This window comes from Mus pahari, chromosome 12, assembly GCF_900095145.1.
Source record: "Mus pahari chromosome 12, PAHARI_EIJ_v1.1, whole genome shotgun sequence".
NCBI lineage: Eukaryota > Metazoa > Chordata > Mammalia > Rodentia > Muridae > Mus > Mus pahari.
Genome location: NC_034601.1, coordinates 14365800 through 14382228, shown reverse-complemented (window position 1 = coordinate 14382228; position 16429 = coordinate 14365800). Strand labels below are relative to the sequence as shown.

The following is a 16429-nucleotide window of genomic DNA, read 5'->3' as shown; positions in this document are numbered from 1 at the left end:
AGGCAGTTGTAAGCTGCCCAGTGTGGATGCCGGGGACTTGGATTCTCTGAACCGCTGAGCCATCTTTACAGTCAATAAGAGATTTTTTTTAATGCCTCTGTGCTTCTGGGAGCTGCTTGACGCTGGCACCATTTCCTAACTCACTCATCTTTTTCTTCCATCTTTGGCTTTCCATAAATCTCTAGAAGTGCAATGAAGTCAGACAACCTCAGGCGTGTGGGGTACTGCCGCAGGGTGGGACCCAGCCCTGTGCAGGCACCTGGTATAGGGTGAGTCTCCTGGGGAGCTCAGTCACAAGCAGCCATGCCTGAGACAATCCTCACTCTCAAAGGTCCCAAGACACTGCCCCAGAGGATCACGGGGGACTCTCCAGCTTGCCAAACGTCTTGGAGGAGGATCCCTCCACCTTCTCAAAGACCCAGGCAGCTCTGGGTCCCCAGGCTGGCTCCCTCTCTCAAAGCATAGGCACCCTTTGTAGCACTAATCCAGCTGCTCAGTGTGGACCAGGGCTCAGGCTCCCTGGAGCCTTGCAGTGCACACAGATAGCTTTAAGCAGAGTCAGCCACACCCTCTTGGCAGGGGCAGCTGCTGGAATTCTGTGCCCTTCTAACGTCTGTCTTTGGTGACTAGGTCTGCTGTGTGGTCCCCTTACATTCATCTAGCAAGAAAATCAAGGAAAGCATTCTCTAGTACACTTGAATGTTCTCACACCTGCCCTGTGCTTTGAGACAACCAATGTCTTTAAGAGCAGGGAGGACACCCCTGAGTCTCAAATCCCCATAGATCCCCCTTGCAAGATGATACGCCCAGTGGGGGGGGGGGGAGTCTGGAGTCGGAGCCTGCAGCCTGCAGCCTCCTTTACTCTGACCCTCTTGGCTGGTTTTTCCCACCGTCTACTCCACCTGCCATGATGGTGGGTCTAGCAGGAGACTAGGATTTCCTGGGCACTGGGCTGGGCTGATCACCGTGAGCCTACTGTCTGATTCTGCAGAAGTGTGTATCGCAGCTTCTGACTGGGAACAGAAGTGTGGCTCTGTGGAGACAGCCCCACACTTAGGAGCAGTGTAGAGCCCAGGGCAGACTGGCAGGAAGCTGAAGGGAGCACTTCCTGGTACAAAACCCTCAAGTGCAAGAAGATGAGTGCGTGTCTTCTGGATCAGTGAGGGCAGCAACAGCCCAAGGGCAGTGTGAGAACCTCCCCACAGAAAGACAAAGGAAGGGTCAGGAAGGAGACCGATCTCCACTGGGGGATGAAGGGAGAGGGGACAGAAGGAACATGAGTTCAGGATGTAGTGGGCTGTGTGAGTAGGCCAAGCCCCTAGCTGGGCTGGGGCCATGTCATATCCCTCTAGGAACTGGGGCTGGGCTCCATAGGCCTGGTTTTAATCTCATGCGGGTCCCCAGCTCATTCTGAGCTGAATTTGCTGTCCTGTACTTAGGCACAAAAACTGGGGATTGCACCTTGAGCCAGGCCTGTTCTGAGGTAGTTTTGGGGTGGGGGAGCTGTAGAAGGGTTTGTGAGGGAGGTCTCACCTGCTGCACACAGTTTGACCTTAGCCCTCAACCTCCGAAGTGAACAGCAGTAACAGTAAATATTCTAGAATTTTCTTACCCTTGGCCCCAGTTGCTCCCATCTCTCTGTCACCCAGAACAAACTTTCCCACCTCTCACCTTAGCATCTTCATTAACTGCCTCACCGTGTCTGGTCACTATGGTTTACACCAACGCTATCCCCCAAAGAGTGCTTTGCTTACCCCGTCTGGCATTACGGTGCCAGGGAAAAGCCAGCTCCCTCTGCAGTCTGTGCTGAGGGGGAGACACAGCATGATTTAACAAAAAGAGAAGGGTTGTTTTTTTTTTTTTTTTTCTGAAAAGTGAGCTATTTGTAGCCCCAGTTGCTTGAACAGATTTTTCTTGACATAGCTTATTTTTTTCACTCATTAACTTCTTTTCCTTATGAATTAAAAAAAAAAAAAAGTAGCATTTCCCCCACGCAGAAGTCTTTTGTTTACTTCTCTTTGTACTACAGCCAGCTCTAGGACAGCAAGGCAAAGCAAGTGCCCCTGGGAGCCAACAGGTAAACGCGGGTGTTCAAGTCCCCACCCTGCCACTCCTGCTGCCTCTCTGACACTTGAGAGAGCCCAGCAGAGACCAGAGACTGCTGTCTGTGCTTTCCCGTGGGCAAAAGCCATACAAGAGTTTTGTTCAGACCTCAGCCCCTGGCTATTCCGGCCAGAGTCTATGACCCTTATGACACTCACACTGTATACAAGGCAGAACTGGGGACGGGTCCTGAAAATCTGACGGCCGATAATGCCTTCATGGCCCATTTTCCTGACCTCAGCAATGTCCCCTGTACATACACTGTTGAGTCACAACTATTATTACTCCTCGGCACAGCATGGCACCCTCCTTCCTCTGTGAACAACTTGAAGCTGCCCGAGGACTCACTCACAGTCATAGGTGACTAGAGTCCCAGGACAAGGGAGCAGATCTCAGCTCTCCCACAGGACTGAGCAATTCAAGCTCCCCACAGATGTATTCATATGTGGTACCAAGCCAGGTTGCCCCTAACTGAACCCTTCAAAGTCTGTCTCTCAGGCCTCAGTGACACCCACCCACTCACCTCCCACTGAGCACCAGACCAGCTCCACATCTCCACAGCCGGTTTATCCATGTCGAGGACTCATCAGAATTACTTTATAATTTATTCCTCTTCTATACATAAGCCTCTTTCCCCTCTCCTAAGCTTCCCTCCTGGCCAAGGCGGCCAAGCACAACCCCCTAGCTAGAGGAGATCAGGAGTGTCCCTCCCATCAGTGCCCCAGGGAAAATTCTTCCTTTTTTTCCCTCACTTTCTGCCCTTTGAGTGACAGTAGCAGTCAGCTCATGCTTGATGTCCTAACTTCCCTTCATGGGTTTCTCCAGACTCAGAACTGGTAAGCTCAGAAGTCCCAACATTGTGTTTCTATCCCTGCCTCAGACTGCACATATTCCTTTAACAGAGTTCCAAATTCCCCCCAAGAACGCCATGAAAAAAGCCACTGGTAAAGCCAAACCTAAAAGATGTGTAGACACTTTTACTAGAGTCATTAAACCATTGTTTCATACACAAAATGATTAACATTTGGTCGCATGTTGGTGCCCTCTCTAGATTCCAAAGACACACCACAGTGTGTCACATACCCCATCTGATCCTTAGGCTGTAGATGAAAGATTTGGACAATGGAACATCCCTACCCTGGTCACAGACTCTCTGGTGAGGTTTAGGCCACCACCTGGGATGTGACAGTAACATAGAAGTTATTCACACCGTGGGTCACTTAGTCCTATCAACTTTTTTTTTTTTTTGAAGATACAGAGTCACAGCATCTTCATGCAAAAATGTGGCTCTCCGCATGGATCTGTCTTTATGTGCCCCTCAGCCCCCTTCAACTCCTCTCCAGGGAGATGGCTGGGGAGAGCACAGATCACAGAAAACCAGGACCAGAGCTGGAGCAAGGAGGGCTTAGGTGGCCTTCAGATTGTGTCCTTCTCGTCATACACCTCAAGTACTCCCATCTTGCAACCACACCCTGCCTGCCCGGTGCTTTCCATCTTGCCCAGGCGCGTGTGTTTGTGTGTGTGTGTGTGTGTGTGTGTGTGCGCGCGCGCGTGTGTGTGTGTGTGTGTCCAGTGTAGAGTGCCCAGCACCCAGCAGACTGCAGGAGACTCGGGTTCTGGACTTCGGCCCAACGTACCAAGAGCAGGGCTCCAGGTCTGCCCCTTCCAAATGCTTCTTGATGGGGTGAAGAGCGGTCTTTATGTCCCCTGAACTCATTCATCGACTGCATGAAGCACAGTCCTGGGACATGCTTTATAGAATGGCCACTCGATGGAAGGTCAGAGGCCCAGGAACCAACTGGCTTCCAGCTACAGCCAAGGGAGAACAGAGTCTGGGCCTGGGCTAGATGACAGGAAGGGGAGGGGGCGTTCCGGACGAGGCCGTGGGAATAGCCCGGCTGCATTCGCGCAGCCCGGGAGAACCAAAGGCCTGGGGGGAACCACAGCGGGACGTCTCAGTCCCCGCCCCCACCGGCCTCTCCGGGTCGCGCGTGGGCGCGGCGGGCGCCGATTGGCTGGCGGGCGCGCGGGCGGGGCGGGTGGTGGCGGCGCGGAGGGGCGGGTCACCCCTCAGCCGGCCTCGGCCTCCACCGCTGGTCGCCGCGCCCCGCCCGCGCGCCCGCCGCCACACGTCCCCCCGCCGGCGGCCACCATGAGCACAGGACTGAGGTACAAGAGCAAGCTGGCGACCCCAGGTGAGCCCAGAGCCTGTCCGCGTGCCCGCGCGCCTTTGTCCCCGCCGCCCGCCCGCCTCTCACCGTCTGTCTCCGTCTCTCCCCTGCCCGCCGGCCCGGACCCTCCCGGACCCGCCCGCACCCGGACCACGACCCGGACCATGCAGAGGACAAACAGGTACTGGCGTTGCGCCGCTCGGCCGGTGGTGAGATCCGGCCGGCTGTCACCCATTGTGGCACCGATGCTGGTGGCGCCCAGGCGTGACCCCGCCCCCGCCGGCCGTCACCCAGCCCTTTGGTGTTAATCGATTGTCTGTAGGGGCAGCGCCGCCGCTCCTGGGGCTACAAGGGGAAGAGTAGGCACCGCGCTTGGTTCCCTGACCTGTATAGCAGCGGCCTAGGCACCTCCCCAGAAAAGCTGGGATGAGGGCCTCTCTCCTCCAGTCCAGGGCCAGCATCCTTTTCTTAACCTGACCGGAAGGCCTCGTGTTGGGGGTCCTGGGTGAGGCTGTAGTTATGACAGGCCAGGAACGGGGTGGGGGGGGGAAGGGTCCACCAGTCTCCTGAGCAATACCGTGGGGCCTCTGCTTCATGCCTATGCACCTTTGTGTGTCTCTTCTGCGCCTAAATTTATGCTCACTAGTCTTTGGCAGAGCATCTTCCAAGACCTGGAACTTGCAAGGCTCTCCCCATCTGAGTCATCCTAGCACTAGACTTCCAAACCTTGAGTACAGCCAGGCTGTGTCCTTCCAGAGGGGCTAGCCTGATTTCCCCACCCCAGGGAGAGTGCCAGTCTACTGGGTAACCTGTGAAAATCCAAAGGAGCTGAGAGTTGTGAAATCAGAGTGCTGTGGAAGTGGGTGACCAAAGGGGATGTCTTGAGCTAGGCCCTGTTTGAAGATGGGGCGGGGGGTGGGGTGGGGGGAAGGCCCAATTCTGGCACCAGAATGCTTTGGCAAGCCTCACTGGGGATGGACAATCACACCTAGCATTGGACCCCAGAGTACTAGACCAGAGTACATCAGGCAGAGCAAAAGCAGCTGGCAGATGGGGTGAGCTGGAGAGTCACAGTCTCCTGGCAGGGACATGCCCCGCCCAAGACGGATGAGGCTCACTGGGAGGGGCTCCCCCAGGAGAACTGCCTCCCCATTCCCAGTAAGCCAGACAAAGCCCGATGGGGACGCATGCTGCCTGCCCAGCTATTGTGTGACGGAGAGGGGGGCCAGAGGCTGGGAAGGCAGGGACCCAGGCTTCTCCTCGGCCTCTGGAAGCTTCCAAGTCACCTGGCTTGGGTACTTGCTGCTTAGCACTTGGGTACTTGCTGCTTAGTTCTCCTGTCTGTTGCTGCTAGGATAGAGACCCCTCCCCTTCCTGATGAAGTATGAGTCCTTCAGGCCTGCATCTGCCCATCCTCTGGTTAGTTAGGAGCCAGCCTTACACCACTCCCTATCCCCAGGCCTGAGGGAAGAGAACGGGTGAAGGCAGACTCCCTATCCCCAGGCCTGAGGGAAGAGAACGAGTGAAGGCAGGTGGAGTGAGCCCCAGAACAGTGCCAGAGTTCTGGTGTCCGAGCTGGGACCTTGTGGGCCTGGGGGGGGGGGGGAACAGTGCAGAATACCTTGGTTCCCAATATGGCTGCACAGAGCCGGGCTTAACCAGGCCTCTTTCTGACTCTAACTGGGGGAGGGGGTGGTAGAGCAGCAGTCTGTGTAGAAGGAGGTGTCTGTCTACCCTTTGCACCTGTACCTCTTCTCAGGCAGTGATGAGAACTTTCTTGGTTGTGCCTGCTGCTTAGTCATAATTCTAAAGATGGGAAGCCTCAACAGGCTCATTCTCTCGAAGAGGTGGGTTTTGCTGTGTACGGCTTCATATCCCTGAGGAATATTGGTTGAGCCTCCCGGACTAGAAAAAGGGGGTGCAAGGCCCCTCCCCTAGGGCCTCTCCAGGGAATAAACAGGCTATGATGGCCTGCTTGGGCGATACTTAGACGGGCTGTTTGACTGGGACGTCCCCTAAGCATGTACCTTCCCAATGAACACGTTGAAAGGCAGTCATTCTAAGACCTACTAGGTCTGTTCTTCATCAGGGCATCTGTATGGTCTTCCAGAGATGCCCGACCTAGGTTGGAGATGCTGCTAGGTAGGTGATGCTGGGCTGAGAGCTGTGTTTGCAGTGGTTGGGGTGGAGTGGGGGCTGGGGGATGAGGGGTGGGACTCAGTCTAAAGGCTTCATGTAGGTCAGGCAGGAACCAGTAGCTACTTTCTGGGAGCCAGAACTGGGAGGCTGTGTAGAAGGCTTCTTTTCAGCCCTGGGATGAATGGCTCTCCTGTTGCAGCTATGGGCTCAGGCTGCTCCCCAGGTGCTAGTCACCCTGAGGGGGGGGCCCCATAGCAAGACCCAAGGTGGAGGCCCCTCCGGGGAGCCAAGACGGTGAGGCTTCATGGAGGAGGGGTGATACCTGCATGGGGGAGGGAGGTCTCCTGGTCCTTTGCCCACTCTGGACAGTGGCTTGTCTAGTTTCTTGCACCCTGGGGCTGGAGCTCTGATTCTGGTGGAGTTAGAAATGAGGAATAAGGAAAAGTTTGGTGGCTCACAGCCAATGGCTTCCCAATTCATCAGAACCCTGTGGTTCCTGGAACATCTGGTACCTAACGTGGTGGCATGTTGTGGGCAGCAGTTTTGCCTAGCTGAGAGCTGGCCAGAGCTTCCAAGCTCTGAAGGAAGCCGGCCATCTGAGCTCTGGCCACTGCATCCCTCGCACCCTTAATTTGTTTCTTGAGATAGAGTCTAACAATGTAGGCTGTTCTGGACCTCCCTATGTAGACCAGGCTGGCCCAAAACTCAGGGACATCCGCCTGCCTCTGCCTCTGCCTCTCAAGTGCTGAGATTAAAGACCTGCGCTTCTCTGCCTGTTCCCCTCACCCACATCAGGGCTTAGTAAGGGAGATGCACTCTGTCCTCAGGGCATATGAAGATGCCACGCGGGGAAGGAATTGCCCCAATCACCCGCACTTGCACAAACGCAGGGGGCTGGTTGGAAAGAGTGAGCCCCAAGGAGTAGAGAGGGGTGTGTCTGTGGGTAGTTTGGTCGCCGAGGCATGGTTCAGGGTTTTCGGGTGAAGAGCAAGGAGAGCAAGGTGTTGGCTGGGGGCCGCTTCCCCCGCGGTTGCGCGTGAGTCCGGAGCGTTCCGCAGCGCCCTCTTGTGGGCGGCAGCGGCGCGACGTCCCAGAGGCAGAGTTCCGCGACCGCAGACACCTCGCCGCCCGCCTACGGACGGTCCGGACGCGGCCTCGGGTGCCACGGCTGCGCTCCGGCTCCACGCGGCGCCCCCGCCCGAGAGCCTCGGCCGGGCCCTGCCCATCGCAGCCGTTTTCTCGAGGCTCCGCCTGCGGCCCAATTTCCAGGCGACCGTTTCCCGGCGACGGCGGGCGGGGCGGTCCCCTCCGCCGCAGCCGTGGGCCCGCGAAGCCCCGCCTCGTGCTCGCACTGGAGCCGCTGCTGAGCCTCGACGCGGCCACAGCTCGCGCCCCCCCCCACGCAGAAGCAAGGGAATGGCTCGCACGACTTCTGAAGTCAGCGGCCTACCAGGTGGGCGACGCTCCCTCTCCGGGGCTCAGTTCTCGCGTCTTCAAAACCCGAGGCAGAAGAGGGTTTAAGAGCAGATTTATCCAGCGCAGAGTCGCTCGAGATCGCTGGCTCCGACAGGCCTGACCCTGGTGTAGGGTCAGAACGAGGCTGTCAGGGCCCGCGGGGTCACCACGATGGACTCACTGGCAGCACCCCAGGACCGCCTGGTGGAGCAGCTGCTGTCGCCGCGCACCCAGGCCCAGAGGCGACTGAAGGTGTGTGTGTGTGTGTGTGTCTGTGTGTGTAGAGAGAGGGTGGAATCTGGGTCATGTATTCAGTCTTGCTTGGCCAAGACCCTCCGGCTACCACAGAAGGTGGCAGGGGCTCCTAGGGCAGATGTCCACTGCAGGCAACACAGACCTTTGGTGAGGGAGGCTCGGTACCACAGTCTATAAATAGCCCTCGCTCGGAGGCTGCTTCAGGAACCACCACCCCCAAGCTTGGATCTGGGCCAGACAAGCCACCCACCTCTGGATACTCCGGGGATGAATTTGTGCTGAGGGCTGGCTATTTCCACCCATAGAGGTCCTTGAATGTGTCTAAGGGGTCTCAGTGGGTCCCACCACCCACCTCAGAGGATGCCCCTGTGGGGCTGACATTCCTCATTCCCCACCCAGTCTTGGGTTTCTGCTGAAGCTAGAGTGAGGTGCCTTTTCCTGCTACCCCCTCACATACCTTCCTCCTTCCAGCCTCTGCTCTACAGCCCTCACCCCATTTTTGTTGATGAAATGCCCCTTGCTAGGGGCTGTGCTTTCTGCTGTCTGAGCAGCATAAGAGATGGGGCCTTGGGCTTCCACCAGAGATAAGGCTATGCCACTGACCTGCCCCCAACCACCTCTGCCCTCAGGACATCGACAAGCAGTACGTTGGCTTCGCCACACTGCCTAACCAGGTGCACCGCAAGTCAGTCAAGAAAGGTTTCGACTTCACACTCATGGTGGCTGGTGAGTGGCCAAACTTGTAGGTGGAGCCCGTGGGCCAGATTGTCTCAGCCCCACTCTAATCCAGCTCTTTGACTGTTCCTGTGGCCAGGTGAGTCCGGCCTGGGGAAGTCCACCCTTGTCCATAGCCTCTTTCTGACCGACCTGTATAAGGACCGGAAACTGCTGAGTGCTGAGGGTGAGTAGCCTTCATGAAGTCACAGATCCACTTGCCCGACCCTGCCCTGAGAAACCTCAGAGGGCACCCGCACTCTGCCACTGCCAGAGGCAAGGGTCCCTGACTGGGGGTAAGGAGGAATGGCCCAGTGTATACAGTCAGATGGAGACTGAGGCCAAGACACCAGGGTGGATAAGAACAGGGCTCCTTGCTGCCCAGAGAAAAGGAGGCGATGGCCTGCAAACACTCCCACCCCTTCCTCTACAGAACGCATCAACCAGACGGTAGAGATCCTGAAACACACCGTAGACATTGAGGAGAAGGGGGTCAAGTTAAAGCTCACCATTGTGGACACCCCCGGCTTTGGGGACGCGGTCAACAACTCTGAGTGGTGAGGAACGGGATCCCTGCCCCCAAGTGCCGCGACCTAGCAGGCAGCTCTGAGAGCTAGCTAAGCTTCCTTCCCCCTCCTCCGCCTCTAGTTGGAAGCCCATCACTGACTACGTGGACCAGCAGTTTGAGCAGTATTTCCGTGATGAAAGCGGCCTGAACCGCAAGAACATCCAGGACAACCGGGTGCACTGTTGCCTGTACTTCATCTCCCCGTTCGGACACGGGTGTGTGGCCGTCCAGGTGCCTGGTGCTCAGGGTGGATGTTCCTATCACTGCATCACTGCCCCCTCCCCGCAACAGTGCCCACCCTACCCCCTCCCTCTCTCTGCAGACTGAGGCCAGTGGATGTAGGCTTCATGAAGGCGCTGCATGAGAAGGTGAACATCGTCCCACTTATCGCCAAAGCTGACTGCCTGGTCCCCAGTGAGATCCGGAAGCTGAAGGACAGGGTGAGTCTTCTGTAGTCAGCCAAGGGGGCGTGGCCAAAACACCCGGGGAGCTGGCCGTGCCAAGTCGAGTGCTCTCTCTCTCTCTCCCCCTCCCTCCTTCCCTTCTTCTCTTCTCTTCTCTTCTCTTCTCTTCTCTTCTCTTCTCTTCTCTTCTCTTCTCTCTCTCTCTCTCTCTCTCTCTCTCTCTCTCTCTCTCTCCCCCTCTCTCTCTCTCCCTCCTGCTGCAGATACGTGAGGAGATCGACAAGTTTGGGATCCACGTGTACCAGTTTCCAGAATGTGACTCGGATGAAGATGAAGACTTCAAGCAACAGGACCGGGAACTGAAGGTGAGCATTTAACCAGGAGGGGTGGGGGCAGGGAGGTAGCTGGGGCAGAGCACTGGACGCCACGCAAACCCGGGTGTGTGGGGGGGGGGGAACTGAGCACCCAGGTGCAACATGATGAGAGAAGAGGGTCTGTGCTCATTCTCAAGGGTTACAGGATAAGGAAGTCCCTGGTATCCCTGTCTGGTCTGTGGCGGGTCATGTGACCCTGCCACATGTGGCGGGTCATGTGACCCTGCCCTGGGTGCTTACCTGAGCACTTATCAGTACCATTCTGACCTGCTTTCCAAGAATCAGCCCAGTGGCCCAGAGATGTGGCAAGTTCTAGAATCCTAGATATAGAGCTCCGGAGGGTGGTGGCTTTGAATACCCCAGAGGCCAGAGTGCTAAGCCAGGAACTAGGGCCTTTGGGCCAGAAGCAGATGGCAGAGCCATCTCCTAGTAAGCATGGTCTTGACTCTGACTTGAACCGTGGAGGAAGCTCCTAGAAGCATCCAGTGCCAGAGAAGTGCACGGCATGGCAGAAGCCCCAAGGCCATTAGCCTTGTAGGCTTTGTGGCTTTCGTGGGTAGCAAAGACACCCGAAAAGGGACCGTGCCATGGGAGGGAGGGAATGGCATGTGCTGGAATGGCAGTGCTGGAATGGCCTCAGCCTCTGAGCCAGCTGCTCTTACAGACTAGGCTGGGCTGGGTCCTTGCTCCCCTTCCCCAGGAAAGTGCACCCTTCGCCGTTATCGGCAGCAACACTGTGGTGGAGGCCAAGGGGCAGCGGGTCCGGGGGCGACTGTACCCCTGGGGGATCGTCGAAGGTGAGATGAGGCAGGAGGCTGGGTGAGGGGTGGGAGGCTCCCCTAGACTGACACCGACTCATCGTCGCTCCTGCCCACAGTGGAGAATCAGGCACACTGCGACTTCGTGAAGCTCCGCAACATGCTCATCCGCACTCACATGCACGACCTCAAAGATGTGACGTGCGACGTGCACTATGAGAACTACCGTGCCCACTGCATCCAGCAGATGACCAGGTAGGCCACCCCCGCCGGAGCGGGCCAGGCGCCCCCCCCCTCCTAATCCGAACCTCCCAACAAGCACAGCCCTCTCATCCCACAGCAAACTCACACAGGACAGCCGCATGGAGAGCCCCATCCCTATCCTCCCACTACCCACACCGGATGCAGAGACGGAGAAGCTCATCAGGATGAAGGATGAAGAGGTGGGTGGATATCAGGAGTAGGGCCGAGATGGTGAACGGGTAGGGAGGTGGAGCAGAGGGCAGAGCTACACCTCTCCTGCCTTTTCTCACTCTGACTTGGGTCGCCCCCACCACCAGCTAAGGCGCATGCAGGAGATGTTGCAGAAGATGAAACAGCAAATGCAAGATCAGTGACACCCACCCCAGCGCCGCGTCGACAAGGATAGACGGCCGGTTTCCGGGCTGGCCCCTCCTACCCCTGGATCCCAGACTGTCCTGGATTCCACCCTGGGTTCATCTGGATCTCAGAAGGCCTGGACCTCACCCTAATCCAAAGTGGCTTTGACCAGACTGTTCACACCTGGAGCCACAGAGCCACAGCCCCCAGATGACCCTAATTTATTCTTGGCATCCACCCTTCCCGGTCATTTGTATCTGCTTCCGAGTGGTCTGAACCACAGCCCCTCCCCAAACTCCTGCCCCCATCCCACCCCGCACCTCCCCGTCTGTCTTAAGGGAACAAGTTGTGCACAACCTCCAAGATCTCCCTTCCTAGAAGATCACTGCCCCCAGCGGGCGGGCCAATAAAGCAGGGCAGAGGAGAGGCGTGGATGCAGGATCTCGGGCCTATTACCCAAGCTAGTGCTGCAGAGTGGAGTTGGGAGCCCCCCCCCCCCGCTCTGCCGATTCCAGGGGGCTACGAAGCATATGCTAATGTCCTACTGAGCGCGGAAGTAGGCGGGTTCTTCCCTTACTCCCTAACCACGCTGTTCAGGATCGGAGCCGGAGGGGTTTGGAGGCTGAGGCCTTTAAGAAGACCCCAGATCTAGAGGTTTCTGGGAGGAAGGCGGGGCCACGATGCGCTAGACGCTCGAGCCCCTTCCTGGGTCTACCTGAAGGACTCCCAGGGCGGTAGAACCTAGACTATTTTCGTCCATCCATAGGTCAAGGTCTTTTCTTCCCAGCAGCTCTGCTGCGCAAGGATTCCATCCCTTGGCCTCCTCCATATCTCCACCCGCATGATTCCTCCCCACACACCCCATGTTCCGTTTTGTTCAGTTGTGAATGCCGCGTCCTGTCCTGGTGACAGGAGAACAAAGTTGGTGAACATAGCACCGAGTGTCCGAGTGTTCCATGAGCCCCTGGGAGAGGGCGGGGGAGGGGGCGGAAGCCCGGGCTGCCTGCGGGCCCCAGGCGATAGTACCCTATCTGCCTCCGCAACGCCGTTGAACGCCGGCTCCGAGTTATTTCTGGCCAGGCGGCAGAACTGAGGTCTGTTGCTGTAGATTCAGGCAGGCTCTCGGGTCAACGCCTCTCCAGAACGAAGTAGGCCGCCATCCTCTCGCCATGGGCTCCCGTGAGTTCTGGGGTTGGGTCTGCAGCTTTCTGGGAAGAGCCACGGTCAGGAGGTGTTCTAGTTTGGGCATCAATGGGCAAAGTCTTGGATCAGAGGTGGAGGGAAACTCCAGCCAGCGCCCAGGGTGGCCGGGGTGGAGGCACCTGCGGACTCCTGGGATGCTGGCCCTAGGAGTTGGCAGGAGCAGCGCCAACGGTCCCAAGGATGCTCCCGCCTCATCCTAGCGCTTCTCTTTCAGGGCCCCGTGGGGCGCTGAGCCTGCTGCTTCTGTTGCTAGCGTCTCCCAGCCGCCCAGCCTCTGGCTGCCCCGCGCCATGCAGCTGCGCAGGGACGCTCGTGGACTGTGGGCGCCGCGGGCTGACCTGGGCGTCGCTGCCGGCTGCCTTCCCTCCGGACACCACGGAATTGGTGCTGACCGGCAACAACCTGACGGCGCTGCCGCCCGGGCTTCTGGACGCGTTGCCTGCTCTGCGCGCAGCACACCTGGGCGCCAACCCCTGGCGCTGCGACTGCCGCCTATTGCCGCTGCGCGCCTGGCTGGCCGGCCGCCCGGAGCGCGCGCCCTACCGCGACCTGCGCTGTGTCGCGCCCCCGGCGCTGCGCGGCCGCTTGCTGCCCTACGTGGCGGAGGATGAGCTGCGGGCCGCGTGCGCACCCGGCCTACTCTGCTGGGGAGCTCTGGTGGCCCAGCTAGCGCTGCTGGTCCTCGGGCTGCTACACGCGCTGCTGCTGGCACTCCTACTGGGTCGCCTGCGGAGGCTGCGCGCGCGCGCGCGCGCACGCTCCAACCAAGAGTTCTCTCTCACAGCCCCGCTGGTGGCCGAGTCGGCCGGAGGTGGTGCATCCTAAGAAAGGACAGGCGCTGAGCAACAAGGACCTGCAAACTTTACAGGTCCCTGCCAGAGGACCCTCGCCTTCACCTGGATCTGCCTTGGCCTCTACCCTTGCCCAACCTCCCAGACCCAAGTTCTGCAAGCCTGAATCAACATGGTGCCAAACTGATTCCAGTACTACCAGAGTGAAGCAACCTTGAGTCTTAAGAGCCTAGAGTGGTGGAACAGCCCAGTCTCCTGCCAGACTCGGCACTGAATAAACCTTTCTCCTCATTTGGCGGTTTCTGTACCACCCGACTTTGCCAAATTCTAGAAAGGGCCTGAGGGAATGTTGTTAAAAGGGACATAATCACTTCTTCACACACTGCCAAACTGGCCTAGGGCAAGCAGGAGTCAATGGATAAAACTCCCTCTACCCAGCTGTCTCCGAGTTCATTCGCAGTGTGAATGCTGTGAATAGAGAGGTCCCTCTGGCACTGAGGAAGCTCGAAACAGCACAGGCAGGCAGCTTGGTCCTCAGACGGTTGGGTTGTGTGGACAACCCGGGCCATGAGAACCTTCCAAGGACAGCTTAGGAGTTGAGGTGACCCTGCTGTGTGGGCAGCTGTTAGAGCGCCCAGAGACAGATGGGAGTTGGGGTGACTCAAAACCAGGTGACTGTAGCCTGTGGCCCAGTGGGGACTCCATGGGCCATGAACTCTGAAGGGTAGGGAAGGCCAAGTGACAAGGACATGACCTAAGGGGCTGCAGGGATGAGTTTAAGCAGAGTCTCTGAAATGTGCTGTGGAGTGAGTCAGGCCTCCTCCCACAACCCCGGACCCTCCAAGTGTTCTCAGATCTTCCTGTCCCATCTCACCACTGACAGTCCCAGCAGTCTCAACCCTCCTGAGAGTTCTCCCTGACTGACAGAACAGTCACCACGAATGAATTACCCCACACTGGCCCAGGCCTTTACATATGCTATTTCTAACCTGGTTCAAGGTTCTCCAGCAAGTCCCCTACCTCACAGCTCAGGACAGACAACACTTCCCAGCTCCTACTCTGGAGCTGAAAAACAGTTTCCTCCCTGGGTACCCAAAGAAGCAGAATGGCACCTCCCCCAACACTGGAGCCCCTCCTGGGTACCAGGCTTGATGTGAGTCCCACCCGACTGCCTCTATACATACTGGACGCTTTTGTTCCTGACAATCCTGATCCTGATGATCCCAATGAAGAAACATGGGTCTGGGCACAGGAAAGCACTAGGCCTCCTCTGACCACCGCTGACCAGGTCGGGAGGCTGTAGCTGACACGGCCTTTGTCTTGGCCTTTGTGGGACAAGACAGATGACCCTCCAGTAGGCTGATGCTATCTAGAGGCTGCCAGTCAGACTTGAGGCATAAGCCACCCCCTCCTTTGTGGGCAGGGGCAGGGCATCCGGCCCATTGTGGGTTGCAGGGAACTGTGAACTTGTCCATCCGGCTTTATCAATGCATCAGGGACAGGGACAGTGGTCCTCTTTGTTCACCCTCCCCAGGGGTGGCCTGTCACCCCAGAAGCCCTGGTTGAGGTACACAGGTAACACCTTAAAGTCAGCTGAACACAGTATGGGGAGGGGCATCCCCTCTGCTTTTCAGAGAAGCAAACCAGGTGTCAAGCTCCTATCCCTTTCTGTGGCTATAACAGAGGGAACAGAGCTGAGACAGGTTCCCTGGGTCCCCACGCTCCTCCTCCTTTAGTGGACAGTGCCAGGGCCTAGCAGGAGCTGTAGGAAGGAGCTCAGGCTCAGTTCACACTGCTCACAGGGCTTGAAGGCTCCAGGACCAGTGTCTGGGTTTGGGAATCCTGAAGGGCAGGAGCCACTGTCTTTCCGTCCCTGTCCTAAAGAGGAACAGCTCTGCTAGCAAAGAAACGCATCTGGCATCACTGTATTCAGACAGAAGGGTGGATGTCCCGCTTGCTGGTTTGTCCAGGAGACCCCTCTTGCCAGACTGGCTGGTGCCAAGACCTGGTGCCAAGCCTGGCCTCGGTGTCTGGCTCTCCTAGTGGCTTGGGAATTTCTTCTCCAATTCTAACTCCTGACCCTAAGCTGACCCTCCACGTGCTTAGCCTGGGGTCTCAGCCTCCAACAAATGTGGGGAAGTGGATGGTCCCAGCTCAGTGCTCCTGAATGCACACTCCACCTCCTCAACCCAGCCTCCACCATTGTCATCCACTTCAGAGACAACACACCTGCCCTGGAGTCTCCTCCCCAGCCCCCTACTCATCCCCTCTGGGGTCTGCGCCTCCTTCCAGATGAGCATAAGCCACATGGCCCATATAGCTACACAGACAGGGCCCCGGGGCTGGTTGATTCTGAGTCCTACTGAGGGAGCTCAGAAGTCAGAGGTGACTACACCACACTGCCCACCCATGCCCACCACAGCGGGTCTGCCCTTGCTCCTGTGGCTTTCATCCTTATTCAAGACCTCATTCAAACTAAGAGATTTCCTGCCTCAGCTAGGCTAGCACAGGGCACAGTGGTACATTTAGAGAGGTCAAGCCACCTGGGCAGCCTGTACAGCCATCCAGCTAAAGATGGCCAAGGAGCTGAATAGATGGAGTTCCAGTAAGGCTACACAAGATCACCAGGCTTGGCATAGACAGAGTAGTGACCTCCCGCAGAGAGCCTCTATCTCATTGTGAAATAGATACGTGCTGCTGCGGGAGATGGGGGTCTTTGGCCCTCTTGTTTTAAACTGCCGGTTGTTTAGCCCTGCTTTCCCCTCAAGCACCATAACCTCCGACTGGCACCAGAGGGCGCTAGCGATCCGTAAAAGACTCAGAGCTCGTCACGCAGTAGGCAACGAGGGACGGCCCAGCAGTCCCTAGAGAAAGAGTGCAGGGACCATCCAGAC

The 16429-nt window shown here is 57.5% G+C and overlaps 2 protein-coding genes across 3 annotated transcripts; both read left to right on the top strand.

Annotated features, from left to right (window-relative positions):
* Window positions 1-4166: 4166 nt before the first annotated feature.
* On the top strand, window positions 4167-12474 carry Septin5 (septin 5). Of its 2 annotated transcripts, XM_021209102.2 has the most exons (12): window positions 4167-4298; window positions 4445-4455; window positions 8753-8849; window positions 8938-9024; window positions 9271-9394; window positions 9486-9620; window positions 9728-9845; window positions 10073-10174; window positions 10884-10980; window positions 11061-11196; window positions 11282-11384; window positions 11502-12472. In XM_021209102.2, the coding sequence occupies exons 1-12, from the start codon at window positions 4256-4258 to the stop codon at window positions 11556-11558; spliced, it is 1110 nt and encodes a 369-aa protein (XP_021064761.1). In that variant the 5' UTR covers window positions 4167-4255; the 3' UTR covers window positions 11559-12472. The 2 variants fall into 2 exon arrangements, with proteins under 2 accessions (XP_021064761.1, XP_021064760.1); XM_021209101.2 differs by lacking the exons at window positions 4167-4298; window positions 4445-4455 and adding an exon at window positions 7851-8120 and having other exon boundaries at window positions 11502-12474.
* Gp1bb (glycoprotein Ib platelet subunit beta) lies at window positions 11892-13972 on the top strand. Its single transcript, XM_021209104.1, has 2 exons — window positions 11892-12720; window positions 12959-13972. Exons 1-2 carry the CDS (start codon window positions 12711-12713, stop codon window positions 13567-13569), a joined length of 621 nt encoding a protein of 206 aa, XP_021064763.1. The 5' UTR covers window positions 11892-12710; the 3' UTR covers window positions 13570-13972.
* The last annotated feature ends 2457 nt before the right edge of the window (window positions 13973-16429 follow it).